This window comes from Venturia canescens, chromosome 10 (genome assembly GCF_019457755.1).
Source record: "Venturia canescens isolate UGA chromosome 10, ASM1945775v1, whole genome shotgun sequence".
Taxonomy (NCBI): domain Eukaryota; kingdom Metazoa; phylum Arthropoda; class Insecta; order Hymenoptera; family Ichneumonidae; genus Venturia; species Venturia canescens.
This window is the reverse complement of record NC_057430.1, coordinates 12,247,241-12,273,320: the sequence shown is the minus strand read 5'-3', so window position 1 is coordinate 12,273,320 and position 26,080 is coordinate 12,247,241. Positions and strand designations below refer to the sequence as shown.

The 26,080-nt window shown below is 44.5% G+C and overlaps 1 protein-coding gene and 1 long non-coding RNA gene across 2 annotated transcripts; both read right to left on the bottom strand.

The window, feature by feature from the left end:
- Positions 1-12,975: 12,975 nt before the first annotated feature.
- LOC122416993 (uncharacterized) lies at positions 12,976-14,512 on the bottom strand. Its single transcript, XR_006262203.1, has 2 exons — positions 13,648-14,512; positions 12,976-13,575 (listed from the first exon to the last, which is right to left on the bottom strand). It is a non-coding gene; the product is annotated as an uncharacterized lncRNA (long non-coding RNA).
- Positions 14,513-22,421: 7,909 nt separating this feature from the next.
- On the bottom strand, positions 22,422-24,783 carry LOC122417088 (putative beta-carotene-binding protein). The gene is made up of 3 exons (XM_043430348.1): positions 24,583-24,783; positions 22,920-23,282; positions 22,422-22,839 (listed from the first exon to the last, which is right to left on the bottom strand). The coding sequence occupies exons 1-3, from the start codon at positions 24,638-24,640 to the stop codon at positions 22,529-22,531; spliced, it is 732 nt and encodes a 243-aa protein (XP_043286283.1). The 5' UTR covers positions 24,641-24,783; the 3' UTR covers positions 22,422-22,528.
- Between the last annotated feature and the right edge of the window lie 1,297 nt (positions 24,784-26,080).

Here is a 26,080-nt window from a genome sequence, read left to right as displayed (position 1 = left end):
GAACGTAATCGAATTTCGACGAAGCCTCGGAAAACCGATGGATCTCGGTGACGAAAAAACTGGTCAATTAAGCGAGTGCGCGCCATCATTTTCGAGGTCTCGAGCAGCCCCATCGCCGCTAAGTTTATCGCAACAGCAGCAAAATAAGCACCGAGAGCAGATATTCTTAGAGCGTAATATGAGGCTCTATCTCATTCGGAAACACAATGCATGCCACTGTTGTCGGACAAGCCTGGAAGCTGGCCGCGCACAGCTGACACAAAAGTATGTTGCCACGTTTGCGAGCGGAATTTTAATTGGCTATTTGTTTGCTCGATTTTTCCTTGCCCTTTTTTACTCACTTTTCAACGCGGTGGCTGCGCGCTCTTTCCTCCTGGCGCCCCCATTGTTCGGGTTTGTGCGAGCAAGCTTCACCAGCCCCGCGATCTCTCCTCTTTCTCATATCATTATCATTATGCAAGCCCCGCGAGAAAAAATTGTTTCGTTGTCATCGAGAATTCATTACTTTTTTCCCGCAGCCAGCAGCACCTTCGCTTTTTCTCTTTTCGATTCTCCCAAACTCTCATTCTCAGTCCTTAAAAAATCGTACTTTAAACGCTCTCAGGGACTCTCAAAAGTCACACAGACAGCGAGAGAGAGAGAGCGAGCGCTTGATTAATTTCGATATTTCTTTTGGGGGGTCGCGCACACATGTAGAGAAAGCGATCGTTTTCGGTATCGGTCGCGCAGCGCGGAATCGCACGTCCGTCGCATTAATAAATTAGGGGATCGATCGAACCGTCGAGCACGTACGCGACTCACGAACGACGACGAGAGTCGTTTTATGTACAAGTCGAACAAGAAAACTCGAGACGAGGGGGGGGTGAAGGCATGACATGCTTGAGCAACGATCAATGTGTGTTATTGGTGAGACCGTAAATGCGAACATGCGAGAGAGAGAGAGAGAGAGAGAGAGAGCGCTCGGGGAACGCGAAGCGAGGATGTGCCGATCGCCCTGCGGACCTCCGACTACGGAGAAACCAACCCCCGTATGAGTTTTTTCTCCCTCTCCCTCCGCAGCATTACCAACAGGCTAAATCGCCATCGCCACTTATTCCAATTAAAATTGCATCTCTATTTTAGGCCGCGAAAGAGAACCGTACACGGTCTGCGAACGAGCTCGTCGAAAAAGACTCCGCGGTACAGCTCCGCAAAAACGTGTACAAGCGCGGCGATGGAACCATCCGCTTTTCCATTTGAGACATAAATTCATTTACGATTATCTCTTATTTAAAGTGCTCCGCTTTTTTGGCTTGCGCGGAGGTGTTTTCGCAGGCGGTTTTTGCTCCGTTTCGAATCCCCGCGCGAAAGGGAAGCTCGTATTTGGAAGTGCTTTCGATAAATTTGCCAAATTTAAGCGGGAACGTCGGTTTCTTAGGGTTTTCTCGAAAAGTCAGCTTTCAATGGGGAGAAAATGATTTTCCGAGTCGGTACCTCATCGGGATGGAAGAGCAGTGGGGAGAGCGAGATATTCGCGACACTCAAAAGCTGCTCGCGCACCAACGGGAACGGAGAAGAAGAAAGTCGAGCAATGCCGCGGGTGCACTAACTCGTCGTTGCCTCGCGAGGCCTGCCCACGAACAAGGAGTTCGTCTCGGAGAGATGATTTTTTGCGAGGCTCGACGACGAGAAGTGGCACGTGGCGAGGAAAAGATCCGGCGTGGACACGCGCCGATATAATAATGGGTAATAATGTTTTTCTTTGAATTTGAAAGTATTAAGTTAATCCATACACACACGGAGACGAGTTTCTTCGTTGAGTGTGTGCGCGCGTGTTGTAACAACGGCCGTAAGAGCAGCGAGAGACATTCCTTAAATAGCCGAAACGCATCGGCCCGAAATTACTCCCGCTCGCGTCTCGTCACAATCTCGATTTCTCGTCTCCTCAAACTTTACTCCTTTTTTCAAATCGATTCGACTTGACTCACAATCTAAAAGCGTTTAACTGGCGTTTCTTTTCGATGAATTTTTAATGAAGCTTCCGCGGCTCGATTCTCTCCGCGTGCGTCAATCCTTTTCGGTATTCCAACTCCGAGTCGAAGCGGAGAAAATCTGAAAAAGAAAATACCCGAATAACTGAAGTTTTGATAGGATTGAAAAAAAAACGTTTGGATGTAGAATCTTCCATGGTTGATGATTCGGGTCCGAGAAATCGATTGTAGCCGAACGGTCGTCCGTAAAATCGCTATTCGCGAATGACTCCTCCAAGATTTTTTCCTTTCTCGAATATTTTTTAAATGCGCCAATCGTATTTTTCGCGCTTTGCTCTTCCGCTATGCTTTGTTCCATGAATCTTTGTTCCTGACCGTTTATTCAGCAAGGGAACGGCGAAAAATATGTTGAAACTCGTTTTATTGTTGCCAGGATATCGCCGTGAGTCGTACGTCGAGGGCTGGGAGGGGGCGAGGCTCGATGCGCAATTGTTTATGCTCGTGTCCCGCCCTATCGGGCCCATCGAATGTGCACTCACACACGCACGCAGAATATTTCAGTTCTCTCTCTCTCTCTCTTTCGCGTATGCACCTCGGAGGACTGAAGATCGCAACAGGTACAGCACCGTCTACAAAAAACTTGGTATCCGTAAGGATCGAGGGAACAAAGGAGGGAAGAGAGAAAGAAAATTGTCGACTTACTTTTGCAATGCAGAGGGAGTCGTCGGCCCGGAAAAAAAGTTCACTTTCACTCATTTTGGAAAATGGATATTCGTTAAATCGCAAGAAATCGATGCCAATTTTCGGGGATTAACGAAAATATTTATTCCAAGTTGAATCTAAACGATGATCTTCTAATCTGGATTAAAAATTGAAGAGATTTTTTGATAAATCGATCGAAGCTCGATTTTTATTTAATTTTCTTTTTTTCACTTTCATTCATTATTTATTTTTATCTTCCATTTTACTTCGTTGTTTATTGTATTATGATTTTTTTATTTTCATGAGATCGATGCCAAGGAGGTCGGAATTGCCAAGCCGGAAATTGAGATTCTGATGAACCTGAGCAGAACAAACAGTGCGGAATTCCCAGGAGATTAGATAAGCGAGTCAGGACGAGAATGCGATTTTTCTGAAGTTTGAGAAAAAAGGTTGCGATCGGTGCTTTTCTCTTTGCAGACGAGAAATCCCTAGTAAATCGGTACACACAGAAATATTTCGTGTCTGAATGTACGCATCGTAGGATGAAGGTACTTCGATGGTGGTGAATTGAGGTGGGCGGCGGGGAAGGTGGAGCGAGCGATAAAATCGCGTTCGAGCAGAAGAACGTACGTTATAAACCGTTGCTATCTCTCGATGCGTTTGAGGCGCCGTTCCAGCCTCTTTCGTCGTTGTTCTCTCCCCGCGCGCACGTACGTGCGTGGCTCCTTCGTTCGAGCGTTTTTTTTCTCCATCCCTCGGTCTTTCGACCGCTCCGGCTTTTTCTCCGGCTCGAATTTCGAGCCCGAAATTATTTTGAAATTCGATTGCTGAAAATGATGAAAAGAATTTCGAAAAACCTGCTGAAGCTCCAACGTCCCGAGAATCAGCGTCCGAAACCGCCGATCAGCTTCGAAATTTCCGCACGCAAAAATTAATCGGTCTTTACCTCACTCGTAAATTTCTCGTTATTTTTCTTCATACTCCAGGAACTAATAAAATCATGTTATTTACAGGATTGTAAACAAACGTCCGAGTTCGTTTTTCAACGTAATATCTTCCGATTTGAATAACAAAATGGATATTATAAATCGAGTATGTCATTTTAAATCGCGAGACACATTGTACGTCCTCTTCGTCATCTTCTCTCTCATCTTCTTCTCGGCTATCGCTGCTCCTCCACCTCCTCTGCTTTACCTCCTTTTCCGCCTCTTATCCGCCTCGTGCCTGCTGCATAGCGTATCAACCTTTTTCTCGTCTCTCTCCCGGTTCTCTGCATGTGCCGTTGCACTGCTCGTACTATCTTTTTGCGCTTGACTCTCGGGGCGCGCGAGAGAAAATTAATACTCGGCGAGTACGGGGCCATAAAGCTTCCCTGCGACGCGGTAATTACGTATGGTGGCCTCGCGAGAGCTCGACATTAAAGCCCGACCCCCGACCATACGAATTCTTCATAGAGAAAGGACGACGGCGAACACCAATGTCCGCCATCTTCGCCCCCCTTTGCTCCACTCTTTCCCTCTTCTTGCATGCTTTATGGGCTTCTTGTAATAACAATGGACGGCGGATACGCCGATGACAAGTTAAAAACATCTCGCCTCGTCGATTGAGCTTTCTGACTTGCTGGCTTTTCTCTTTTTTACACCCTCGTCGTTCCTCTCTCTCTCGATGACTGCAAAAAAATGCATCGATCGTCAATCAACGACTCGTATCTTCGAGATCATCGAGGACGTTCGACCGTGACCGCCGATGCCAAAAACTCTCACCAGCTATCATGGAAATTATTCTACTCGGAGGGACGCGTCGAGAGTCCCTGGCACAAGCTTCTCGATGTCCTGCCAACCTGATTTTTTTCTAGATTTTTCTCTCTTTTTTCTGTTCCTTTTTTGTTCACCACGTTTTTCCTGAAATGCAATTGAGTTGCGTCAAAACGTTTAAAGTTTGGGTCAAAACTTCGGGGTTTTTTCTTCAGGAAGTTGATGCTTTCAAAATTTCAAAGATTTGCAATATTTTATTGAGAATCGAGGAAAACTTCTTTGAAGTGATAAAAATTGATGGAAATTTTGCTATCTCATGAATGAACGTTGGTTGAAGGGTAAAGTTTATTTGGATTGGATAATTTTGAGTTTTATTTTGTTCAATAAGAAATATTTCGCGAGAAGAAATTTCTCAGAAACTTCGGAATGATTTGTCGATCCCGTTAATATTAGAAATATTCCTTAGCCATCTGGCATGAGGCTCTATGTGTACTTGTAGCTCGTTGATAACCGTACGTAGCTCTTTGTACGACCGATACCTCTGCGGGTGGCTCGCACCCCGGGCAACACCATCTCTCATCAGTTTTATCGCGCCGATATGTACAAAGCTCTGCTCGAGTATATACGTTCGCACAATAACGTAGAAAGCATTAGTTAGTTAAGTAACGAGTTTGCTATTATCGACAAACGTATCCAGGGCTTTGAATCATTTTATTGGAGGAAGTCTCAATATTTTCCGAAACTCTCTGACCAACGAAAAGCCTCGAGGAATAAAAAGCACGAAAATATTTAGCCTCGAGCGAGCATTCCGTTCTTCCCAAGCGTCTTTTCACATCGCACGTCATCATTTTCCTTCTATAAAAGCACAAAAATCCAATGTTTTAATAATTTATTGAAAAAATGATGAATAAAGTGGAAAAATGATTGAGAACGAGGCTCGTGCGTTAGTTTGATGATCGTTCATTCAACTTTACACCCGACGCGTTTAATAATGAAGGAAGGCACATGCGCATATTATTCGCGGCCAGATATATCCGGCAGCGCACGCTCCGCGGGTGGTAAGCTTCGCGAGCGTTGATAGCTTCTCGCGTTCCTGGCACGAGAGAGAGCGAGAGTCCATCTCTTGGCGCAAGACGCACCAACCTGTCGCTCGCTCGGTAAGATTGCATCAAGCTTCTAACGACGTTCAAAGTGTATCTCGCAGCCCGCCGTCTCGAGCCAACTTCTTCTCTCTTTTTTCTCCTCCCCACTCTCTTTTTTCATGCCCTTACGACTTGTTTCATCCTTTGGGGCTTCTCAATTACCTAATTACTCGCTCGTATCGTATCCCTCCCGTATTCTCCTGCCCATTTATACGTATCGCGTGTTTCTTCCACCGACCCACGGGTACGCGTGCAGCCACATCGAAGCAGGCGGGGGCAATATGAGCCGGGGATGAAAAAACTGGCTTTATGTAAGAAAAACGTATGGAAAGTTCATTCGTTTCAGAGATTTGTTATTTCGATGAATTTTTCAATGTACCGGCCTTAAATTACGAGGGTTCGCGTCAGAGGAGGCTGCGGCATAACGGAGCAGGGGAAGAGCGACCGTGAGAGATTCGGAAAATGTGATTTTGCAAAAATTCATTGCGATCGATTTTCTGACAGGTTTTCTCCTAAAGTGTTCCTCTCGATAATGCATTTTGCACAAATTTTACACTTCCGTTTCATTTTGCCCCATCCTCCCATTCGCGAAGATGGAAAACTAACCGGACGCGAGCGCACACGATTATTTTTCTCGCACATCCGAGTGTGCGTAACACGAAAGACGTAACACTTGTAATAGTTGCGGGTACGCGCACTGTCCCTGGATAATTTCGCCCAGGGCAAGCACTTGGGAGCTTCTTTCGAGTGAGGAAGCCAGCAGCAGTCGTTCGCGCGGATGAAGAAACTGTACAACCGCGTGTCGAGCTTACGCCCAACTATTTCGTTCTTCAGCGTCTCTCCTCTGCTCTTTATTCCTCTCTTTTCCTCTCTCTCTCTACTACTTTGCATTTATATTAGGCGTTACATTCGCGGTTGACTCCTTGTGACATCGAAATCATAAACGACAAGTTGAACGCTCGTAAATATTGGCCGAGCGAATTTCACACGCGATATCCCATCGTCATTTATTTTCAATGGATCTTCCTGCTCATTCGCAATCACTTTGGTTTCTGCGCTGAAAGAAGACATTTTTCGAATTAACGAATTTCGTTAAGTCTCTTTATTCCACAAAACTTTTGTTTGTTTAAATTACACTTTTCTTGAATTTACTAATTCAGCCAAACTTTTTCTCGATTCAATTACATTTTCGTTGAATTTATTAATTCGACCGAATTCCTCCTCGATTCAATGATATTTCCATTGCAATGTTCCACCGACAAAACTATTTCTGATTCCAACATTCATTCTGATTCATTTCGGAGCGGCTGATTCGACAAAACTTTTAGCCAATTCAACAAAATTTCTCTTCAATCTGTTAATTTAAAAAACGTTTTGCTCAATCGAATAACAATCTTGAGTGGTTGAACAAACGAATATTATCCCGAGTTTAAGAATCTCAACCAAAATTCGTCGATAAACAAAAAATTCGTTTAATTCAACAAGCTTTTGTCGCCCAGTGGGGACTCTCCTGAAAATTCGATCGAAGAAAGATATCACGGAGCGATCCGCAGGATGTGCAGAGTGCAAGAGATATCTAAACAAGCTTTTTTTCTCGAGAGTACTCTACGAGGAGCGCGAGTGAAGAGAAGATCCGGGCAAGTAGATGAATTATGCTAAACGCCTGTTTAAATACATGTACGCCTAGAGGATACATATCCAAGTTGGAAGAGGTCCAAACGGTCATCTCGGGCCATTCGTCTTCTCGATTTATATTAAATCGCTTCGCGAATGACCCGACACGAAAGAGAGAAAGAGAGCGAGGATTACTTTAACGAAGAGGAAGCAGGAAAGGAGCGAGAGAGCGAGGGAGAAAGAAAAAGGGGCCGAGGCCGGATGGAGGGGCGTGGGGGGGGGGGGGGGGGGCGCGTATATATGCAAACGTTTAAAGCGAAGGGAGTTTGCGGCAAAGCCTTTTGCGAAGACGCCGGCACTGTACCGGGATACATAGACGTCGTCGAGCTCAAGTCTTTGCCATTTGATATGCGAACGCACACGCGCATATTTATTCATGCGCATTACGATAATATTGAGAATAAAATGTGAAAATATCTGGCGAAAGATATTCATCGTGGAATGTATAGCGTTGTTTTTTTTTTTAATCGTGAGAATACTGCGAGGCAATATGGTGACAATGAAATTTGAAAATGTAAATAATTCAGGATTTTTACGATGCTTTTGCGACGTTAAAAGTGCTCGTATCGATTTCCTGAAAGCTCAAAAAAAACTCAGGAAGAAATACGGAAGTGGAGAAACCCTGAGATTTGAAGGGGCTCATCAAGCACGAAGGGACGAAGAAATACACGACTACAGGCTCGCAATGCTCGCCCATTAAATCCCGCGGGCCACCCTCGAACGAGCAAATATTAAAATAAACACTAATCGACGTCGGCATGATTGAGCATCGAACAAATGCGGATGGAAGGAGACGCCGCACACGAGAGAGCTGATGAGTCGCGCGAGGAGCGAATTAAAAAACGAATATTCGAGCGTACACGACGCTTAAAAAGGACACGCGGATATTGGGCCGAAGGGGGAGAGGTTGAGAGAGAAAATCGAAGCGAATTTGTGCGAGGGAGTGATGCAAAGCGAGAGGAAAAAATACTCCAACGATACAGATATTCTTTCTTAAGGGGGAAGTTGAAGCATATGGAAGTCTCTCATGCAGGTTCGCTTCGGCCGCCACACGACTGCGCGAAAGCGTCGAGTCTCGACTCGGTGATTTATACAGAATCATATCTCCATCTGAATGTCTTCATTTTTAACGCACGCCTCGACCCTCTCCCCTCCCCGCGCGCTGTCGCGGCTTCGTTTCGAAACTCGCGATCTCTTTCCCTCTCGGTGTTTTTCATCGCGAAATACACGAGCGACTCCGAAGGAGCCACGGCATTTCTTCCTTACAAAACGTTTTTTTCTTCTGGCTTTTGTCATTTTTTAAATACCCTCTCCTCCTCCCTCGTTTATCTGTAGCTCCCTCGTGACATACGCTCGACTTGTTTCGCCCGTAGGAAAAAAGGAGAAGAGAAAGAGCGAAACCGACTGCAAATTTCGTCAGTGCTCTGGTCTCGGCTTAATTTCTTCGCTGATGCTCGCCAGCGCGCCCCCGAGCTGTCTCGCCTCTTTTACCAACGTTTCACGCTCGTTGAATGCGAAAATTAAGGAGAAGAAAAATTGGACCAGCTTTGCCAAAGTTCGGAGGGGGAGGGGGAGGACGCTGCAGACCCTCGGGAACTGAAGATCTTGGGAAAATCTCTATGAAGGATTTGGAAGCAAGAGAAAAACTTGATCGCAGACTTAAGAAAACTTTTTAGCGATTCCGACACATTTTGCTGCAGATCCCGATAGATTTTTCAATCCTGTCGTAACTCCCGGATTATTCGATCGAAGCGTTCAATAAGGTTGGAGGAAAAATCGTTATTGGGATGATAAAAAGTTACGAAAAATTGGGAACAGAAATGAAAAAAGGGCCTCGGGACGAGTCCTCGCGCTCGACACCCGTCGGCGAATCGTTTTTCTCTCGTCCCATCCGCGGCGAAGAACGATGAAGATTTTGCACGCCGTGTTTGCCTCTCCTCTTCCTCCCACTCGGCCCGAAATTTCGCCCCGCGACGAAAAACGGTACAGCGTTCTCCTTCTCGCTTTATCCTCCCGGGAAGATTGGTCGCGTTGCGGTTTCTTGGACCTCTCGAAAATTTATTTGCCGCCGCCTCGATGATGCTCTTCTCTACGCCCTTCTCCGACTCAACCTCTTTCTCGCATTAACCACGCTCGCCTCCGCGCACGCAGCGAAGAGATAAAGCTCCGCGAAGAACGAATTCTTACTTCGTTATAATTATAGTCAGCGTATTATCATTGTGCAGAAACGAGGAGAGAAAATATGACGAAAAAAGGCAAAGGTCTTTCCTGTTGCGAAAACTTTGTGAAGCATTCTTTCCAAGCCTCTCGCGTTCGAAGATTGTTTTTTCATCGAGCATGCATCATTATTAAATTGATTCATCGATCGTGCGTCGATAAAGCCGATTCGATTTCCCAACAATTCGGCCCTAAATAAGCCTCAACTCCAACGCAGCCTACGCATTTAAATCCCTGCGCTTGAATAAACAAATAAAAAGCAACGAAATTCCATCCTCGTCTCGGTTGAAGAGGACAATCAAGCAAGACAGCCCTGTGACGAATAAAGGGCTCTTTTTCATCGCTCCGGAGCGTCGAGTCTCCGTGTTATCTCTCGAGAGCGAAGAAGAGTTCAGAGCAGGTCGTTGCGCGCGCGGTGATACTGCTGCGAGGAGTGAGAGCAATGGCAGGAGCAAAAGAACGAGAGTTACGAAGATCAGACAAGGTGAGTTCCATCAACTTATGCGAGTTACCTATACCCGTGACGACTTCTTTTCGGAACGATGACCGGCGATTCCTTTGCTCTCGCGCTGCGTCTTCTCTTCTCGCTCGTTTTCTCGCGAGTCAAGATCCTCAGCTTGAAGAGGAAAAAGAGAGAGAGAGAGAGGAAGAGCCTGGAAGATACTTTTGATTGACACGTCCACAAGGCTCCCCCATTATTCATCAAGGAGTTGAAGCACCGAGGCACTCCTGGGCTTTTCCTTTTTGTTGAAACACACACGCAATAAACGGCGTATCATCGTGCATGAGATTTAACGCTGCCTAATTCTTCGGCGCAATCCCTCAATTTATTCAACTCGCTGCGCACAATAAAATATCTGCCACGAAGCCGCAGAAATTTACGAGACGTTTATGTTGAATTGTACTTTTCTACGACTGCCATTTATCCGGAAGGTAGCACGAAAGCAACGTCCGTTGCCAGATAAAACAGAGTCAAGCGCACGATTTATACGCGTAGTTTCGAAGACCACCGATAAGGTGCATTGACCAGCGCGTACCGGCGAGCGGCAAACCTTCCAGGGGCTTTTTACTTTATGACTTCGGGCTCGAGTGACGTTTATGATCAACGGCGTGCCCTTTGACGTCTCCTTTTTATTTCACCGCAGATTCGCAAACATCCCCTCCATTTTTCTACACAAAAACATCCTCCGGATTTGCATTAATGTGACCGCAGACTGAAAGCATAATGACGAGGAATTACGTCGCATTTATTTGATTGAATAAACGCGTCGGTGCAACTGCTCTCGGAGAGTCTTTTGGACGGAGGGCTTTTGGAAGCGAAGAAATTTTCAGGCCGATCTGTCATCGAGTACGGCGCATGAATTCTCTGGTTCAAATCCAACCGATGAGCCTGCCAGGAGCGCTGCAGGAACCTCCCAAACGGATTGGGCTGCCCACAGTTTTTTCGATTGCCCAATAAAAAGCAGTTCGAAGTGTTAAATAAAAGCAGCTGACGTTAAAAAGTCTGAAACTGCCAAAAAATGAAGGGTCGGATAAGAGCCAGCGCGGAGGAAACTCGATGGTGCGAAGGCGAGCCCCAGGGTGCCGCGAGAGGGAAGAATACTAAGAGGAAACGGCGTGAAACACTAATCAGCGGTGTCGGAACGTTCACGTTACACATCTGTGGCTCTGGCAGCGGGTGGAAGAGGAGAAAAGCGTCGTCAGAAGAGTCGTCGTTTTGTCCGGGGGACGCCGAGGCGTTCGCGCACGCTCATTCTTGCGGACGCGAACTCTTAAGAGACAACGTAAGAAAGTGCACACGTTCGCATCGTCAAAAGCGAGCCAAGTTCGCTTCCAGCCACGAACGCGAAAGAGAGACAAAAGCTCGGCTGTATACGTGCGTGAAGGAACGATTAAGAGAATATTTATCTGGCAATTAGACGACGTGGAAGATTCGAACGCGTGTCCTCCTGCCGCTTCTATCTCCTCTATCTGTCCGGTAGTAAGAAAAAAATCTTTACGAGCAAGAGTGAAGGAATATGGCAGGAGCCAGGAAGCCTCGCTGTTTCGTACCCGGCTCGCGACTTTCGTGCGTTTGCGATCGGTAAAAGAGAGAAAAATTCAAAATGAAAATGACAAAAAACGACGCGAGCAAATCTCCTGGACGGGCCATCAAAGCGCATGCTCTCGCGTCCGGCCCATAAGATTATGGGAAAAGAAAAATGGACGGAATGCAGATTAAATAAACGAGATAAACATATTTTTATTGATTTTATCGAGGCTTATGAAAACCTGCTGAATTATTAAACGCATCGTCATATTTTCTCACTTTCGTTTCACTAAAATTCACCTCTTCCTCACTCGCCGCACTCTAAACCTTCCAATGCATTAATCCCAACAGTTTTAGAATACTTCCATGCTTCTCTCTGATACGCTTACTTGCTCGAGCACATACATAAATGCATAGCTAGTAGCGGTGACTTATGGCGACGAGGCTTTAACGACAACGAGTTCTCGCGACATTACTACACGGCGATACGCCTAATTATCGTGGCAATCGTCAGTAAATCCTCCGATAATTGACGTGCCAATGTTTGGACCCGGAGCGCTCTCTCCACCTTCCAAAGTGCAGTATCGTTAAGTGTCTTTTCTCCATTTATTCCCATTTTTTTCTCCTATTCCCCTTTCGATCGCACCGTGCGGTTTGAGGAACTTGAGCGCGAGTAAGTGTCGCTGATGCGCGAGATGAAAAATGACGCGACGCAGCTTTTCATGGGGCTGTAAACCGAACAATTTTTTTCTTCTTTCCATATAGATTCGGCGAAATCGCCTAGAATCGCTGCTTAAAACGACACTCGATTTTCCCGCCGATCAACGAGCCCCCCCTCCCGCCTTTGCCTCGGAGACCTTCAAGAGATTTGCCTTTTTTCGCTTAATATTATTTACGATGAAGCCCTTGAGGCAGAGTGCGGTCGCGAGACGGTAGTAGAAATTTTTCTCAGGCAGGACAAGCGAGACACGACGTGAGTCTTCGACGAGGACGATACTGGCATAACTCTCGTGTGCCCACAGAAATAAAAAGAGAGAGATACAAGAAAAGAGACGGACGCGCGGTGAAAGGGGGACTGAGAGAGAAGCAAACATGACATGGCGAACGCCATACGCGTCACGGGGTCGCGTTGGCCAATGAATACATTGACCCTAAGGCACGATCTCGCGGCGAGCAAGGAGCTCTTTGATCGTGACGTCATTCAAGGCTCATAGATCATATTAAAGCATTCAAATATTGCTAGAAACTCGCGGCAACTCTGATCTCTCAATATATCGCAGCTCCTTATCAGCATTTGCTCATTTTCCCTTCCATTATTGTGCAGGCCTGGAAGGCGCGTTCGCTTTTTTAACAGCTCAAGAACATTCTTGATACTGTAACAACCGGAAAGAATTTCATTCAAGCGCCACACGAGTTTTTAAGTGCCTTTGAGACATTTTTTAACGTTTTATTTGAACTCGAGCACGGAACTAGTAAAAACTCCGGAGTATCGTCAAGTGGATTACTTTCTTTTTATTTCAGCGTGACATTGATCGGATCAAGGGGATTACAAAAATGCATTTTGAACTTGAGATGTTTACTGGAAGTGACGAACGTCGGAAGGCCCTTGTGAGAAACCCGAGATAGACAGGTTGACACGTACCTTCTTCATTGGCTTCTCTCCGCGATCCCTTCCTTTTTTCTTCCCTCATTACTCACTCGCCTCCTACGAGTTATACATCTTACTGGAATGAAGCACCTGCAATCGCGGAGGGGGACGACAGCTCCCATGCATCTCGACTTGCACGATATCCTCCCATTTGAAACGTCTTATTTCGTACGAAAATTTCCAGGAATAAACTAGACGATTTTCGGATCGAAGCCATTCGGAGCTTCATTCCAACCGCTTCATTTCCAAGGGACTCGAAACATTTTCTTGGCCGCTGGCCCAAAGGGATTAACATTTTCATTCACCACGGATGAACTCGTAAGAGGATTATGACATTTGTCCGATGCTTTAAAAGTCCACATAGTTCGACTCAGTTTTCAATGAATCTGGCGATTGTTCAACTCCATTACGATCCAGTGATCAGAATCGATAGCAGCTTCTGTGAACATCGAGCATTTGAAGAGCAGCACGCAAAGTCCCCGATTTTAAATATTTTGCTTCAGAGACTCACGGGCGTGCGGAGGCACAAGAATTTCTGCAGCATCTTCGCCCAGGTAGCAATTGAAGAATCGCGGCAGAAATCAAGGATCCAGACCGGTGCTGCGGAGGCGTCCAAAAAGCTTGTACAAGGAGACCGTTGATTACTGGAAACTACACTGAGAAAAAAAGATTGTTGATTCAAGAGAAATTGATGTTATTGGAAGAGTTTTCTTCATTAAACTGCAATGCTTTCGGAGACAATGAATCTGCAGTTTGATCTGAAACAATTTTATTCGTTTAATCGTGTTTAACCCTGTGATGATCACATATTTCATTGGCACCCCTCAATGCCACATTTCGTTCCTCCGCAATGACTTTTTTTCCCAGTGTAGTTTCAGCACTCCATACACGCACGAGAGGTTCGAAGAAAAAACGATTGGAGTTTCCATTCAGATGGCGAAAAACTCCATTGCGTCGAGTTAATAATCGGAGAAAAGACTTTTGGCGCAGCCTGTATATTTATATATATGCCGAAGATGTGCATAGTGGCCGGGAATGACCCGGCGGCACTACACGTCGGGGTTCATGGTCCCTTCTCTCGTATCCTATACGCAAGCCAATCTAAGCCCTCATCTCGATGGGCTATATCTATATCTAGATGTTTATACACGTAGCGCTCATGCCTGGTTTCTTCCCCGTGATATCCACACAGCCGCGAACTCCGTTGGACTTCTGGTCGGTTGAAAAGCCTCCGGTGAAGCTGCGGGTACGATCTTTCTCGCTTATTTCTCTGCCGCCTATATCTCTCGAGGTTGCTGCTGCTGCTTATTTTCCGCGATGCATTCGCGCGGCCGCCGCCCAATGCCGTAGGAATATTCCAGCTCCGGAGGAATACCGCGCGCGCGGGATAACTCATAAAGGCGGCTTGTTTATTTTATTGGTAATACCACGAGAATCGTTTCTTTAACAGTGCCGCGCGCGCGTGCGCCCGTTCGGCACACTTTTTCATTCCAATACGCACTACGAAATCCTTTCGATGCTGCCACTTGTCCACGAGATGCGAACGCATCTGCTGGGTGCTCGCAAACCCAGCCGGCTTTTCCGTCGATTATGAGCTCGTTTTATTGGCAGCTTAACGCACCGGAGTACCCGTTTGCAGTTGTAGTGAGGCTGCTTCCCGGGCTTCGAAGGTTCGCGAGGTTCAGCGACTAGGAAGAGCGAAAGTGGGTCGTCAATTTTTAAAAATTTTTTCGCAATTTTATTGCGCATTCCTCCCTTGCGATATTCGAGTCACTCCGAAGCATCTCCGCAAAAATTATCGTAGAAATCGTAACGAGTGACGACGCGCACGAAAACGTGGTCGAGTATGATTTTTTTTGCGCTAACTACAAATTTGTTTGGCAGGCACCAAATCATCGTATCGTTTCACCGTTTAATCAACTTCTCAAGTTTTTTCATTGAGAAAACCGTGATAACTTTCGCTTCGAAACTCAAAGTGCGAGGTCGATCCTTAAACATATTATTTCAGGGTGTTCGGCGCTCAAAATAACCCGGTAAAATAACCAACGAACAAAAAAACTGATGAACAATATAACCCACGGACAGAATAACCACGAGAATAATAATCGCAATTTGAAAGGAGCTTTAAGTTTGTACTCAATGGAACATGGAGAATAATTGAAATATTCAGTTGAAACATTGTTTGTGGATAAATATGAAGCCCTATGCAGGATTTCCACTAGATTCGAAATGCTTCACATTACAAATATATTGTTTATTGTTTTTAACATGTTTAACTCCTCGAGATGTCTCGAGAACACCCCAATTTTTCTTCCATCGCATCGGTACGTTCCTGTGTGTATTTTCGTTTGTTTTTGGGATGTTGGAGTTATATTTTGTTCGTTGGTCATTTTACCAGGTTATTTTGAGCGAGGCTATTTAGGACGGGAATTTATTTCGGCACAGGACTAAATGGAGGTTAGAGAAGGTTTGAAAGTGAAGAATCGTCGTTGACTCCGTAACCCACTGACACCGGAACCGCCTTCCGTCGTGAGATATCCGTGACCCCGTCACGAAACACGTGACTCGTAGGAGATCAACGAGAGCGCATCTTTCGGTGTTTTGAACGAATGGCTCTGCGATCTGGGACAATCAATTTCGAGAGCACGAACCATGGATAATGGGTCGGTCGTGTCCAGCTGAACGGAATCGGGCGAAGTTTCTTTTCGATGAGTCGTCACTTCGGAGTCGCAGCCTTAAGCGATTGGGTCTCGTCGAATGACTGGATCGTACTGGCAATCGAAAAAATCGAATCTCTAACGAGTCGTGATTTTTACTTTATTTTTCCATGAGCAGATTTTCCTTGTGTGCAAAAATCTTTTTATTATCATGATTTGAGGCTAGGATAATTCTACGATCGTTATTCTACGCTTCATTTTCACATACCCGCGATCCATTCGCCTGATCTCGAACGTCGCGTCGCGAAAAATCATTCGAGCGTTCACGTTTAGTTAGCGCTGATTGTTCGTTCCCCCATCGAGATTTCATCGTCATTCTACAGATTGTTTGTGTTTTTTTTGTTTCTCTGTAACGAACTATTGATCGCAGGTTCCATTCACGACGAGTCTCTCCCGCAGTTATTCGCTTCTCTCCCGAGCAACGCTCTGCGCAGCGTTGGTTTTTTTTCTCTCCCCGCGCGTTTCATGAAGCTCGCGAACGAATAGACAATCCTGCCGAGAATCATTAACGGACACTGACGAATTACAAAACTCTCGGGGCTTCTTGAGCAACCGCGTGTACAGCCAAGTTCTCGTCCTCTGCTCGCTAAAAATGTTAAGGGACGAAAATCAATCCTCCACGAGCCCACGCCGTATATCATCGGAGGAGCTTCGCGCCGATGTCGATGGATCGTGGGAGGCTTAAAGTTATTCTCGAGGCACCTACCGCGCTCATGCCTTTCGAAACGACAAAATGCTCGCAAGCGCCCATTTTCCTTGCGTTCCATTGAACACGATTCAAAATTCCGATTGACGCGATCCCGGAGACTCGGAAGCAGCGACGATTAAGGAAGTTGAGGCATTAGAATGAAAATGATGTCACCGCTTTTAAACCGATTGCATCTTATAAAGTAAAGTGTAAAAAAAAATCAGTTAAATTTTCAGACAGTTTAGGAGCGTCGTTGCTGAGAAAAATCAATAACAATTTGGGCCAAATAACATGTAATCTTATGGAAGTCAAGACACATTCAGTGATATCTCCGTTAAAAATGATGCTAAGAATATGAAATTTTTTGGGCAACATGAGCAAGGCTTGCCGAAAATGTCAATTTTTTTCAGATTTATTAGGAGATTTGCTGAGATTTTATTAATAATAATCTGTTTTCCGTGCAGTTTTTTGAGGCTAGGATCGTCACTGTTCGTGTTTTCGACTGAGCTTTCACCAGTTTTTCGTCTTTTTTTCCCCAACTTTTCTTTAAAGTGTATGCAACATTGCCAAACTGTAAACTGGCCTAACTTTTGAAAGGTACAGGTCATCACTTTTGGGTAAAAAAAAGACTGTACAGCCTCAACTTCCTTAAGGTAGATCGTGCCCGTAGAATAGTATTTTACGGGTGCTTAAATTGGGTAGATTTTTACTTCCTAATTATCACTCTAAATTGATGTCAGAGTTATTAATTAAAAATCGTAAATACTGAAAATCGTATTCAACTGATCTTTTGGCGAATGAAATTACAAGCCATTAATTAATCGGGGATCCGTCACTGACTGAACCCCAAATTTCATTCGTCCCTGGATAAAATACTATCATTTTTTATGTAAAAAATCGCTTTAGAGAGCGCAAAGGAAAAAGCAAAGGATCAAGAACAAAGTGTTAATAATAAGAGAGAAGTCAACTCATTTTATCAATTTCGTTCAATCTCTAACGTAATGTATTTTTATTACTAGTAAGACAATCGTCTTGAATTTTTTCCCAGACCTTCGTTACATACTTCATTTTTATTGTGTACGTTTTAAATAAACTTCGTAAGAAGCGTTCATTCGTAATATGTAAAGATAAACGTTTTTTACGCACAGCCCCTAAAATCCTGTGTATTTTTCTTCACATTTAAACACGTTTATCATTAAATAACCAATAAGATGAACCCTTTAAAATTTCATACCCATTTGTATAAATTTCAAGACTTTCTTAAAAAAATCGTATCGTGCACGAACTACCTTGAAACGATTTTTCAACATTAAAGATCCACCGGCTCTCTATAAAAAACAAATTGCGTGAGAGCGGAGAAAACGCATGAAAAAGGAGAATGAAAAAATAAAAAATGCTGGACAAGCGAGAAAGAGGAAGGATCAGAGAAAGATTGCAGTGTGTGACGGACTGTGCGACCGTGCGGGGGCAACCCGACACCGCGCATTGCCGCTCATTCATAAAACTCGAGGCTTTCATCGATCAAGCGGCATATAGATGCATACATTTATACGCGCAGAAGAAGGTGTGAGACGGCGCGATATATCGGGTGTGTACCTGTATACAGTGTACGCCACGCTCGAAGTACCCAATTCCTTATTCTCGCGCGCGTTCGTCGGGCATCCACGCGTATCGGGCTCTTCTTCGCCTTCTCAATCTTAACATTCTTTTCGCGTTCGTTTTTTTTTCCACATGCCCGGACTCTCCTTCACCTTTCATTTTTATCGTGGGTGTAATCGAGTTTGTATTTGATCGTCGTGTGAGGAAGCTCCCGCAATTGCTTTTTATTTGTTCTCTCTCTCTCTCTCGCTCTCAAGCTCGTTTCTCCGTTTAAAAGATTCTGCCATTATTTTATATCCTCAGGACATAAATTTAGTGCGGAAGATTCTATTAGAACTACGTTTTTTCTCGCTCGTTGAAACTTCGCAGGATCCTTGTTTTTTTTTTTTTTTCCTGGAATATAAAAGCAAAGAAAACAGAGTATTCCGGGCATAGTTCACTCTGATGGAAAATGAATATGCGCCTGGAGCTCGTAAAGCTCGAGGAGCACGCTCGTAACTTATCCGCACATCGCGCGTTCCTTCTCCTTTTCTTCTGTACGCATAAAGCCGTTATATATCTTATAAAACGTTCTGTAATACGCCATAAAATTCAACGTTGTATATCTAGCCGCGATATCATCTGGGTTAGGAGAGCCCGAGCGCGTTTGCTCTCACGAGAGCAAGCTGCGCCGCTCACGAGAGATTTCTTAGCTCGTGTAACAGAGACAGCGCAACCTGCGTTCGCCCGATGCGAGCCTGTGCACGAAGGTGGGACGACCTTGGCGGATTCGGGGGCAAAAGTCACTTGGACGAAGACGCACTCCGGCGAAGCAGGTGAAAAATCCGGTTGATAAATACATGGCGTCGGTGGAAAATTGAGTCAAGTTCGACCTCGGCGAGACTCTCACACATTTCCAAGCGCAACATCCATCCTCCGATGATCAAATTCCTTTCGAGCCCGCGCGACGAAAAAGCCCCTATAAATTGGTGGAAACGAGTCTGCGAGAAATCTCCGGGAAGAATGAGATCCTCAGGAAAGATCGCGCCAGAGAACGCGAAGATTCTCAGATGAAAGAAAATCCTTGTGGATTTAACAAGATGCCGGCTGACGGCGTCTCTCCGAGCAGCACCCCACGTGGTCCCGGCTCCCCAGACCCCTATTATTCCCGACACCCGTGCTCCGATCTCCGCGCACACGTGTATACTAAACGCGAGAGGGATGCACATGCTCCGACCTCAAACTCCCATCTTCCCCACCGTTTTTTCCCATCTCGTCCACTTCATCTTTCTGCAAAACCCACTCTTATCCAATTCTCGTGTCTGTACGGGGTACGCCGGTATAATGTCTGTATTTACAGAGTGTCCGGAAAGCTTGGCCGGGCGTTCACTTGCCGAGCGGATCGCAGGATTCTGCAAAAAAAATTCCTCCCACATTTTCTTTTGAAAAAATCAGTTCACGAGTAATTGATTCATGAATGACGGCCAATCGGATGCGCCCTTCGTAAAAATTATCAATCCCATTTCCCCGGGTCGACTCACTCGATTGTCGGAGCAACTTTTACTGCTTGGGAAGCGAGTTTCCCGGGGAAAAAATTGATGTGAACGTTTTTTTTTTTTGGAAATCCGAAACTCTACCTCGAGGATCCAGCAGAGATCGACTTCTGGGACAGCAGGTACGTGGACGCAGCTGTATGTTTATACGAAGTCGGGCATGTATGCGCACACGCAGAATCGCACGGTGTGTTCGCCAGGGAGCGTATGTATGAGAGACGGAACAGGAGAAAATTTAGTGCGCTTTCGCAAGACAGCATAGATAAGAGCTAGTTGGAGCCCTTTCGCGAAAGGCCACATTGCGCGTTTCATCGGGCATATACACACTGCTGCAGACTTGGGTGCCTTCACAGAGAGAGAGAGAGAGAGAGAGAGAGAGAGAGAGAGAGAGAGCGGCCATAAGAACACGAATATACCCGCAGCACATCCTGCGACTCTCTGAAAACCACAGCGATTTCAATCTCTCGCGAGCGTTCCACAAACCGGGAAAATAATTTTAGCGCGCACGGAGTGACAGTATTCGTAATGGATTAATCTGACCTTGCAGGCTTTAAAGTGGGACTTCAGCGCTCCGTGGGCCTCGTGCGACGACGACGGTGCGGAAGGAAGGAGTAAAATAAAGAGAGTTAATCTTTGTTGATTGGGGAGAGGGGTTGCGGGAATGACGTGAAAAACTTGAAGGGGGCTCGCGCAACAAGGATTTTAAATTCCAAAGCCGGCGGTTCCCACAAGCCTCGAGTTTTTGGCCGCGCTTACAGATTTTCAGATTCTTTCTCATTCAAGCCGCTAAAGTATGTACTCACTGGACACGAAAGTGCGGAAAGAATCCTCAAGCGCGGACGTGCGTTTGTCGAGACGCATGCTCCGACGACGATACACACTCGCGAGCGCGAGTGCGAATTGCTTTCGCGTTAAGGATTAAAACCGAACTCATCCTCGCCCCGGTGGGACCGCGAGCAAACGGGCCGCGCGCAAGAGGGCCGAACGCGAAGGGATAAAAGACGGGAAAAGAAGGAAGAGCAGGTCAGAAGCTCGTGCAGAAGCGCGTTCCGATCTTGATCCGCGAATCCGAGGCGCCGCCGCGTACCTTTGTACCTTTTATATGTATTTATATGCACGTGTATACACGCGCGTTCGCACGATGGTAGCCCGCGCGCAACAGCGTCGGAATCGATAACCCCGCTGCAGAATCGGCAGCCATTAGAACGTGGATTTACCACTGAGATTACCGCGCCAAGGGGCTAATGCCGCGCGCCCGGACGGGAGAGATATCGTGGCGCGATCGTGCTGGTCTCTTTCCTCGGTTCTTAACCCCCCCGCGCAAAACTCAGAAGCATCCAAGGCGTTGGGAATGTCGGCATTTATTGGCCGAACTCAGCAGCAATGTGGGCAGGGAATTTAAAAAATAGCGTGAACTTGCTCACCGGTGGGGAGACGAAGTCAGGGGGGGAGAGCAAAGTTTTATTTCGCGTGAAGATTTTTTTCACTGTCGCGTTCGAAGAGCTGATTTTTTTTCTCAAATTGTCGAATTATCCACGCCTGCTCTGGCCTTACTTTGGTCCATAGCTTTCCCGAATTTCTTCACGAATTTTTTGGACTGCTAAAAGTTCGGATTTGCGTGCTGACGTTTCCAGATTCAAGTGCGCCGGGACAAGCTGAGGCTACGAGATAGAAAATTCTTGAGGATCCGATTTTTTGTTATTCGATGTGCGTATCGATGTGTGACTTTCTCAGAGATTATACGACAGTGTCTCAGAGACTTTTTTCAGCGCGGGAGGTCATTAGAGAAGCACTTGTGCTACGATGAATGCTGCAGTAAATCACTCAATGGCGATAAAAAAAGTAATATCGCACTGGCAATGTTTGTGCGTCATTGCAGAAGAAAATCGCGGAAAACTTGGCGAGATAATTGGCGACGTTTTTTTTTCAAAGATCAAATTACTACGTGCGTTTATTCAAACAGCATTTTCCTCGTCGCAAACACTTATTTCATCAACATTATTATCAAAGACTTTGAATCACTGTCCGTAACCCCCGTACTCAGCTTGTTTTCTGTCCGTGGAATGAAGAATATTCAAATATACGCCGAAGGCTTTACACCTGAATCGAAACCTCGAACTTGAGGCCATCCAGAAGCCTGCTTGTAACGCTCGCCATACGGAGAAAACGAATTCGTTTTGTATGGTGAGGAATATTTTATTTTTCAAGAATTTTCAAAAAATTTATCCACCGACTATAAATGGCGCATAGTATTTTTTGAATTTTCCTATTTTTCGTCCCGTTGGTTCTAAACAGCTTTATGTAGATAGCAAAAAGTGATGCACGGGAGAACTATATTTCGTTTTGTTTCCGAGTGTTATTCGTCGTGTCAGACTAGCATTTACTGATAGTGGAAATGTATTGCAAAGCACAAATTTTCACTGTGAGCAAAGTGAATTCTATGATAAATACACGAATATGTATACCGAATACGTGGGACATTTTACCATAAATATGGTTTTTTTTTCAGGGTTGCCCGAGCATACTTTGCAATATAAACATTTGAAGCGACTGAAAAGATTTTTTTCTATGCTTACAGAGATAAATACTCTTGAGTCTTTTGAATAAAAGGTATAAGTATTGGTTTTTTTACTATGGTGGATAAAAACAATTTTTATTTTTTTTAGAGATGCTTTTTTTGCGATGAAATTCATTCGCTCACGAAGGGGGTTCCAGAGGCTTCGGGTGGATTTATGAAAAACGAGAAGAATTTATACAAGGTTTTTATTCGTAGCCGATTCTCATATTTTCGAAAGGGTTTGCCTTCGACTTTTTTCTCTGTCGGACTTATTTTCAGCGATGTACCGAAGGCTCGTATTATTCCGTCGTGTCCGGATGAAGCTCGTCGTAGGTGAAAGATTTGCAGATTTTGTTGCCAAGTTCGAGGATCGTTTCGGATATGACTTTCTCGAGAGTGGGTCTCGCTATTTCGAGGATTTCTTGACGGCCCTCTTTAAGGGCGCTGTTGATAGCCGTTGATATCGCACTTTCAATGCCGTCGGCTGACTTGAAGTGGGCCTCGAAGTCGTTGATCGAGAGCTTTATCGTCATCGCCGAAAAATAAACGTACCTGACACCGTTCTTAGTCGCGAACTTGTACGACATTACTACGTCGGCAACGGAATCATCTAAAGATTGAAAAAAAAACGATCATGACGCAATATTGTAGAGAGAAAAAACGGACTTTATCAATCTTTTTTGGACTTACGGGAAACGATGTGTATTGGACCTTTGCCCTTAAAGGGAACGAGTATTTTCGCCTCTATATCATAGTCGGCATCGAGCTCGAGTTTTTTGAAAACAGCTTTGATTAAGAGCTGATTTTTCACTAAATCATCGTGGAACTCTTTCAATTCGAAATTCGTCAGTCCCCAAACTTTCACATGCTCGGCATAAGCTCTGAGCGAATCAGATTCCGCTAGAGGGAATCCTTTCAGTTCGAGGGGTTCCAGAGTAGGAACATTGAGTTCCGGGATTCCCTCGCGGAGCTTCCCCCTCAAGCTTTCCACACTCCTCCGAACACATCCGTCCAAATCTGGATTTCTTCGACCGCATACTTTGATGTAGGGAGCTGAACATCAATTTTTTTCAGTTTATTCATTTTTCGGTCGTTTTAAATCTGCGATTTTGCTACAGTCGTTATAACGGTGAATTTTCTTTGCAATTTATGGACTCTCTCGCTCATGAATTGCCAATTTTAAGGGGGAGGTGAATGTGGAAGCTCTGAAATTGGATTTTTTCATAACACGAATTTCAGGAATATTCCGAGGGAAGAAGGAGCAGGCTATGAAAACTTTGGCATTACTGAGAAATCAATTAAAAAAAAAATTTTAATAGTATAAAATATTCGTCGTTTTGCCGCTGATTTACGGGAAATCTTTTCCTTTCTATTTAAAATTAGATCTTGAATAAATTTGGACATGTAACGTACTTTTTCCTGACAAAATATGACAAAAAATCAGAATGAAAATCGAATATTTTACGTTCGGATTGTGTAATTATATCAAATTTTTCGAATTATGCAATTTTAAATAGAAACAATGTCCAAAACTCCCACCAATTGGAGAGCCTCCTTTATGGGAAACGAATGCAATCCGGCGGACGTTTTTTATTATTTCTCAACTCCAAAAATACGTATTTTTAAGTCAAAGTATACCTCGTTAAATGCTAAAGTTTGAAAAGATTCTATTTGCGCTTCTCATTCCCCGAAAAATTCTGGAAATTCATGAACCTCAGGCTTTCTACAGGTTTTCTCCATTCAAGAATATTCCGGAACTCCTGAAAATACGTCCACTGCGGAAGATGCAGGAAAAAATCGACACGATTTCACTTGGCGTTGCAAAAGCTCATTTTTACGTTGAGATTATACCAATAAATAATAACTAAAGTAATATGATGACAGGTTGAAAGTGCGCATAATGATTAGAACAATAAGTGTCATGATGGGTTGACTGAAACACGCACTCACCATCATTTACGTCGATTTATGTTATATCTTCAGTGATGAAACGAAGCGAAAATTACTGTTGTAACCGGTTCCGAATAAGAATAAATTTAACATTCGAAATTGAGCATATTTTCAGAGAAAATAAAAACACGTTGATCGAGAAAGTGGTCGAAAATGTAAAGAGATCCCCAGAATTTAGTGGAAACGTGTCTTCCATGAAGCTGTTCGTAAAAGTGCAACATTGATAGTTTCGAATGTGAAAACCATAGGAAGATATCCGAGTTTCAAAAAATCCTAGAAATTTCCGTTAGTTTTTTCAAAATTTTCCAAAAACTCCGATTCCGAAGTTTTTTTGGGATAACGAAAGATTATTTAGGCACATAAAAATGGGGGTGAAACAGGTGAGAGTGAAAATGTAACTTACGAATTTTGGCCACAACGAGAGTAACCAGGAGGGCGAAGAGTAGCGATTTAGCCAACATTTTCAGGAAATTAATAGTCGCCGATGAAAGCAGGAAACGATCGATGGAATACTATTTCACCGTCAGAACTCGTTCCTCTAACCCGCCCCGAGAGGATTTCCACGCCGTTAGGAAATCGGTGACTGCTGTCTCTCCCGCTGGAACGTTTGCTTTTATACCGTCTATCTATACATGACGATCGATAATGATCGCTGCGTTCATTAGCTCCTCCACATGGATCGCATGCGTCGATCAATTCAAGGCCAGGGTCGGAATACACCTTCGAAGCACTCGGATCGTGTTCTTGGTCTCCTTTGACCGCGTCCTCGAAGACATTTAATCTGTATCTTCACTATCACTTTCCTCTTTAGCTTTTGTTGCAAAACGGGATTTGGAGGCACGAGGAAATTGCACGTTCCATATAACCGCGTTTATTCCTTACCTTTGCACTGTTCCCTTCTTCGTCGTGCGGAGCGATTTCGATTCGCGGAAAAACCGCGCTTTGCATTATCATTCGTAATCACATATTTCATTCTCCGTCTGCTGCTCGAGTCGCTTTTTTCATCTCGCGTTATCCCACACAAGATGGAGCGCAGAAAATCTCGACGAATGCTCGAAATTCCAAAAGTTGCGGCGGCACGCGGAACTCGACAGCTTTATTGAGCGACACGTTTACTAGCACAATTTTCATCCTCATTGTGCCAACAAGTTCCGCTTTTTTCTCGCATTTTTTATGCCCAGGTCGTAGAAACTCTGGCGACAGCTCAAAAATCTTCGTCGTAAAGTGTGGATTTTGTAATTGAGTGTGGGTAAATGTTTGTTTTTTTCAGCGAGTGGTATTCTGGTGCAATTTTTTACAATGGATTTCCAGTCTCGAAGCAGTTGGGATGCAGCACCAGAAATTCGTTCATGAGAAACCTCTTTGAACGAAACGAAAATAAAGTCGTTGATTGAGCACTTTTCAAAATTCTTGTCAACAAACTTCTAGAGAAAATCACTGTTTAATGAGGAATTACGACAATTTGCTACGAAAGAGAGACTATTCTGCAGCGCTCGACGACGTCGACGCTATTAGCATGCTTAATGAATAAACTATTCCATACAGACAGCCAATAAACGTACGCAAAGAACAGCATGACTGCTGCAAAGGAAACAAGCACGTTTGAAGGTAAGTGAATAAATAAAAATCAAGTGAGAAATCGCCTGTTCAACAGAAAACCTCTCAAAGAAGTTATGGAAGAGGTTATCTGTGAAGGAAGATAAATTGCGTAAAAATTCTTTCAATTACGTTGAATTTCTTAGAAAGTCAAAATATCGCAAAAAGCCATTAAATAAATTGTAACTTTTAAAGTATTTCTAAAATTTTCCAATAAATAGAACGCACGATTCTGCATGGTTGAAGAAAATCAACAAAATGAGTAAAAAGTAATAATTGCCAAAAACAGTAATCGCGATCCGAAA

Excerpts from the sequence above, each read along its gene's own strand:
- LOC122417088 (XM_043430348.1), bottom strand. The coding sequence starts at position 24,640 with ATGTTGGCTAAATCGCTACTCTTCGCCCTCCTGGTTACTCTCGTTGTG. Across the intron at positions 23,283-24,582 it reads TCTCGTTGTGGCCAAAATTC|CTCCCTACATCAAAGTATGC; the intron begins GTAAGTTACATT and ends ATTGATGTTCAG. Across the intron at positions 22,840-22,919 it reads TCCAATACACATCGTTTCCC|ATGATTCCGTTGCCGACGTA; the intron begins GTAAGTCCAAAA and ends TTCAATCTTTAG.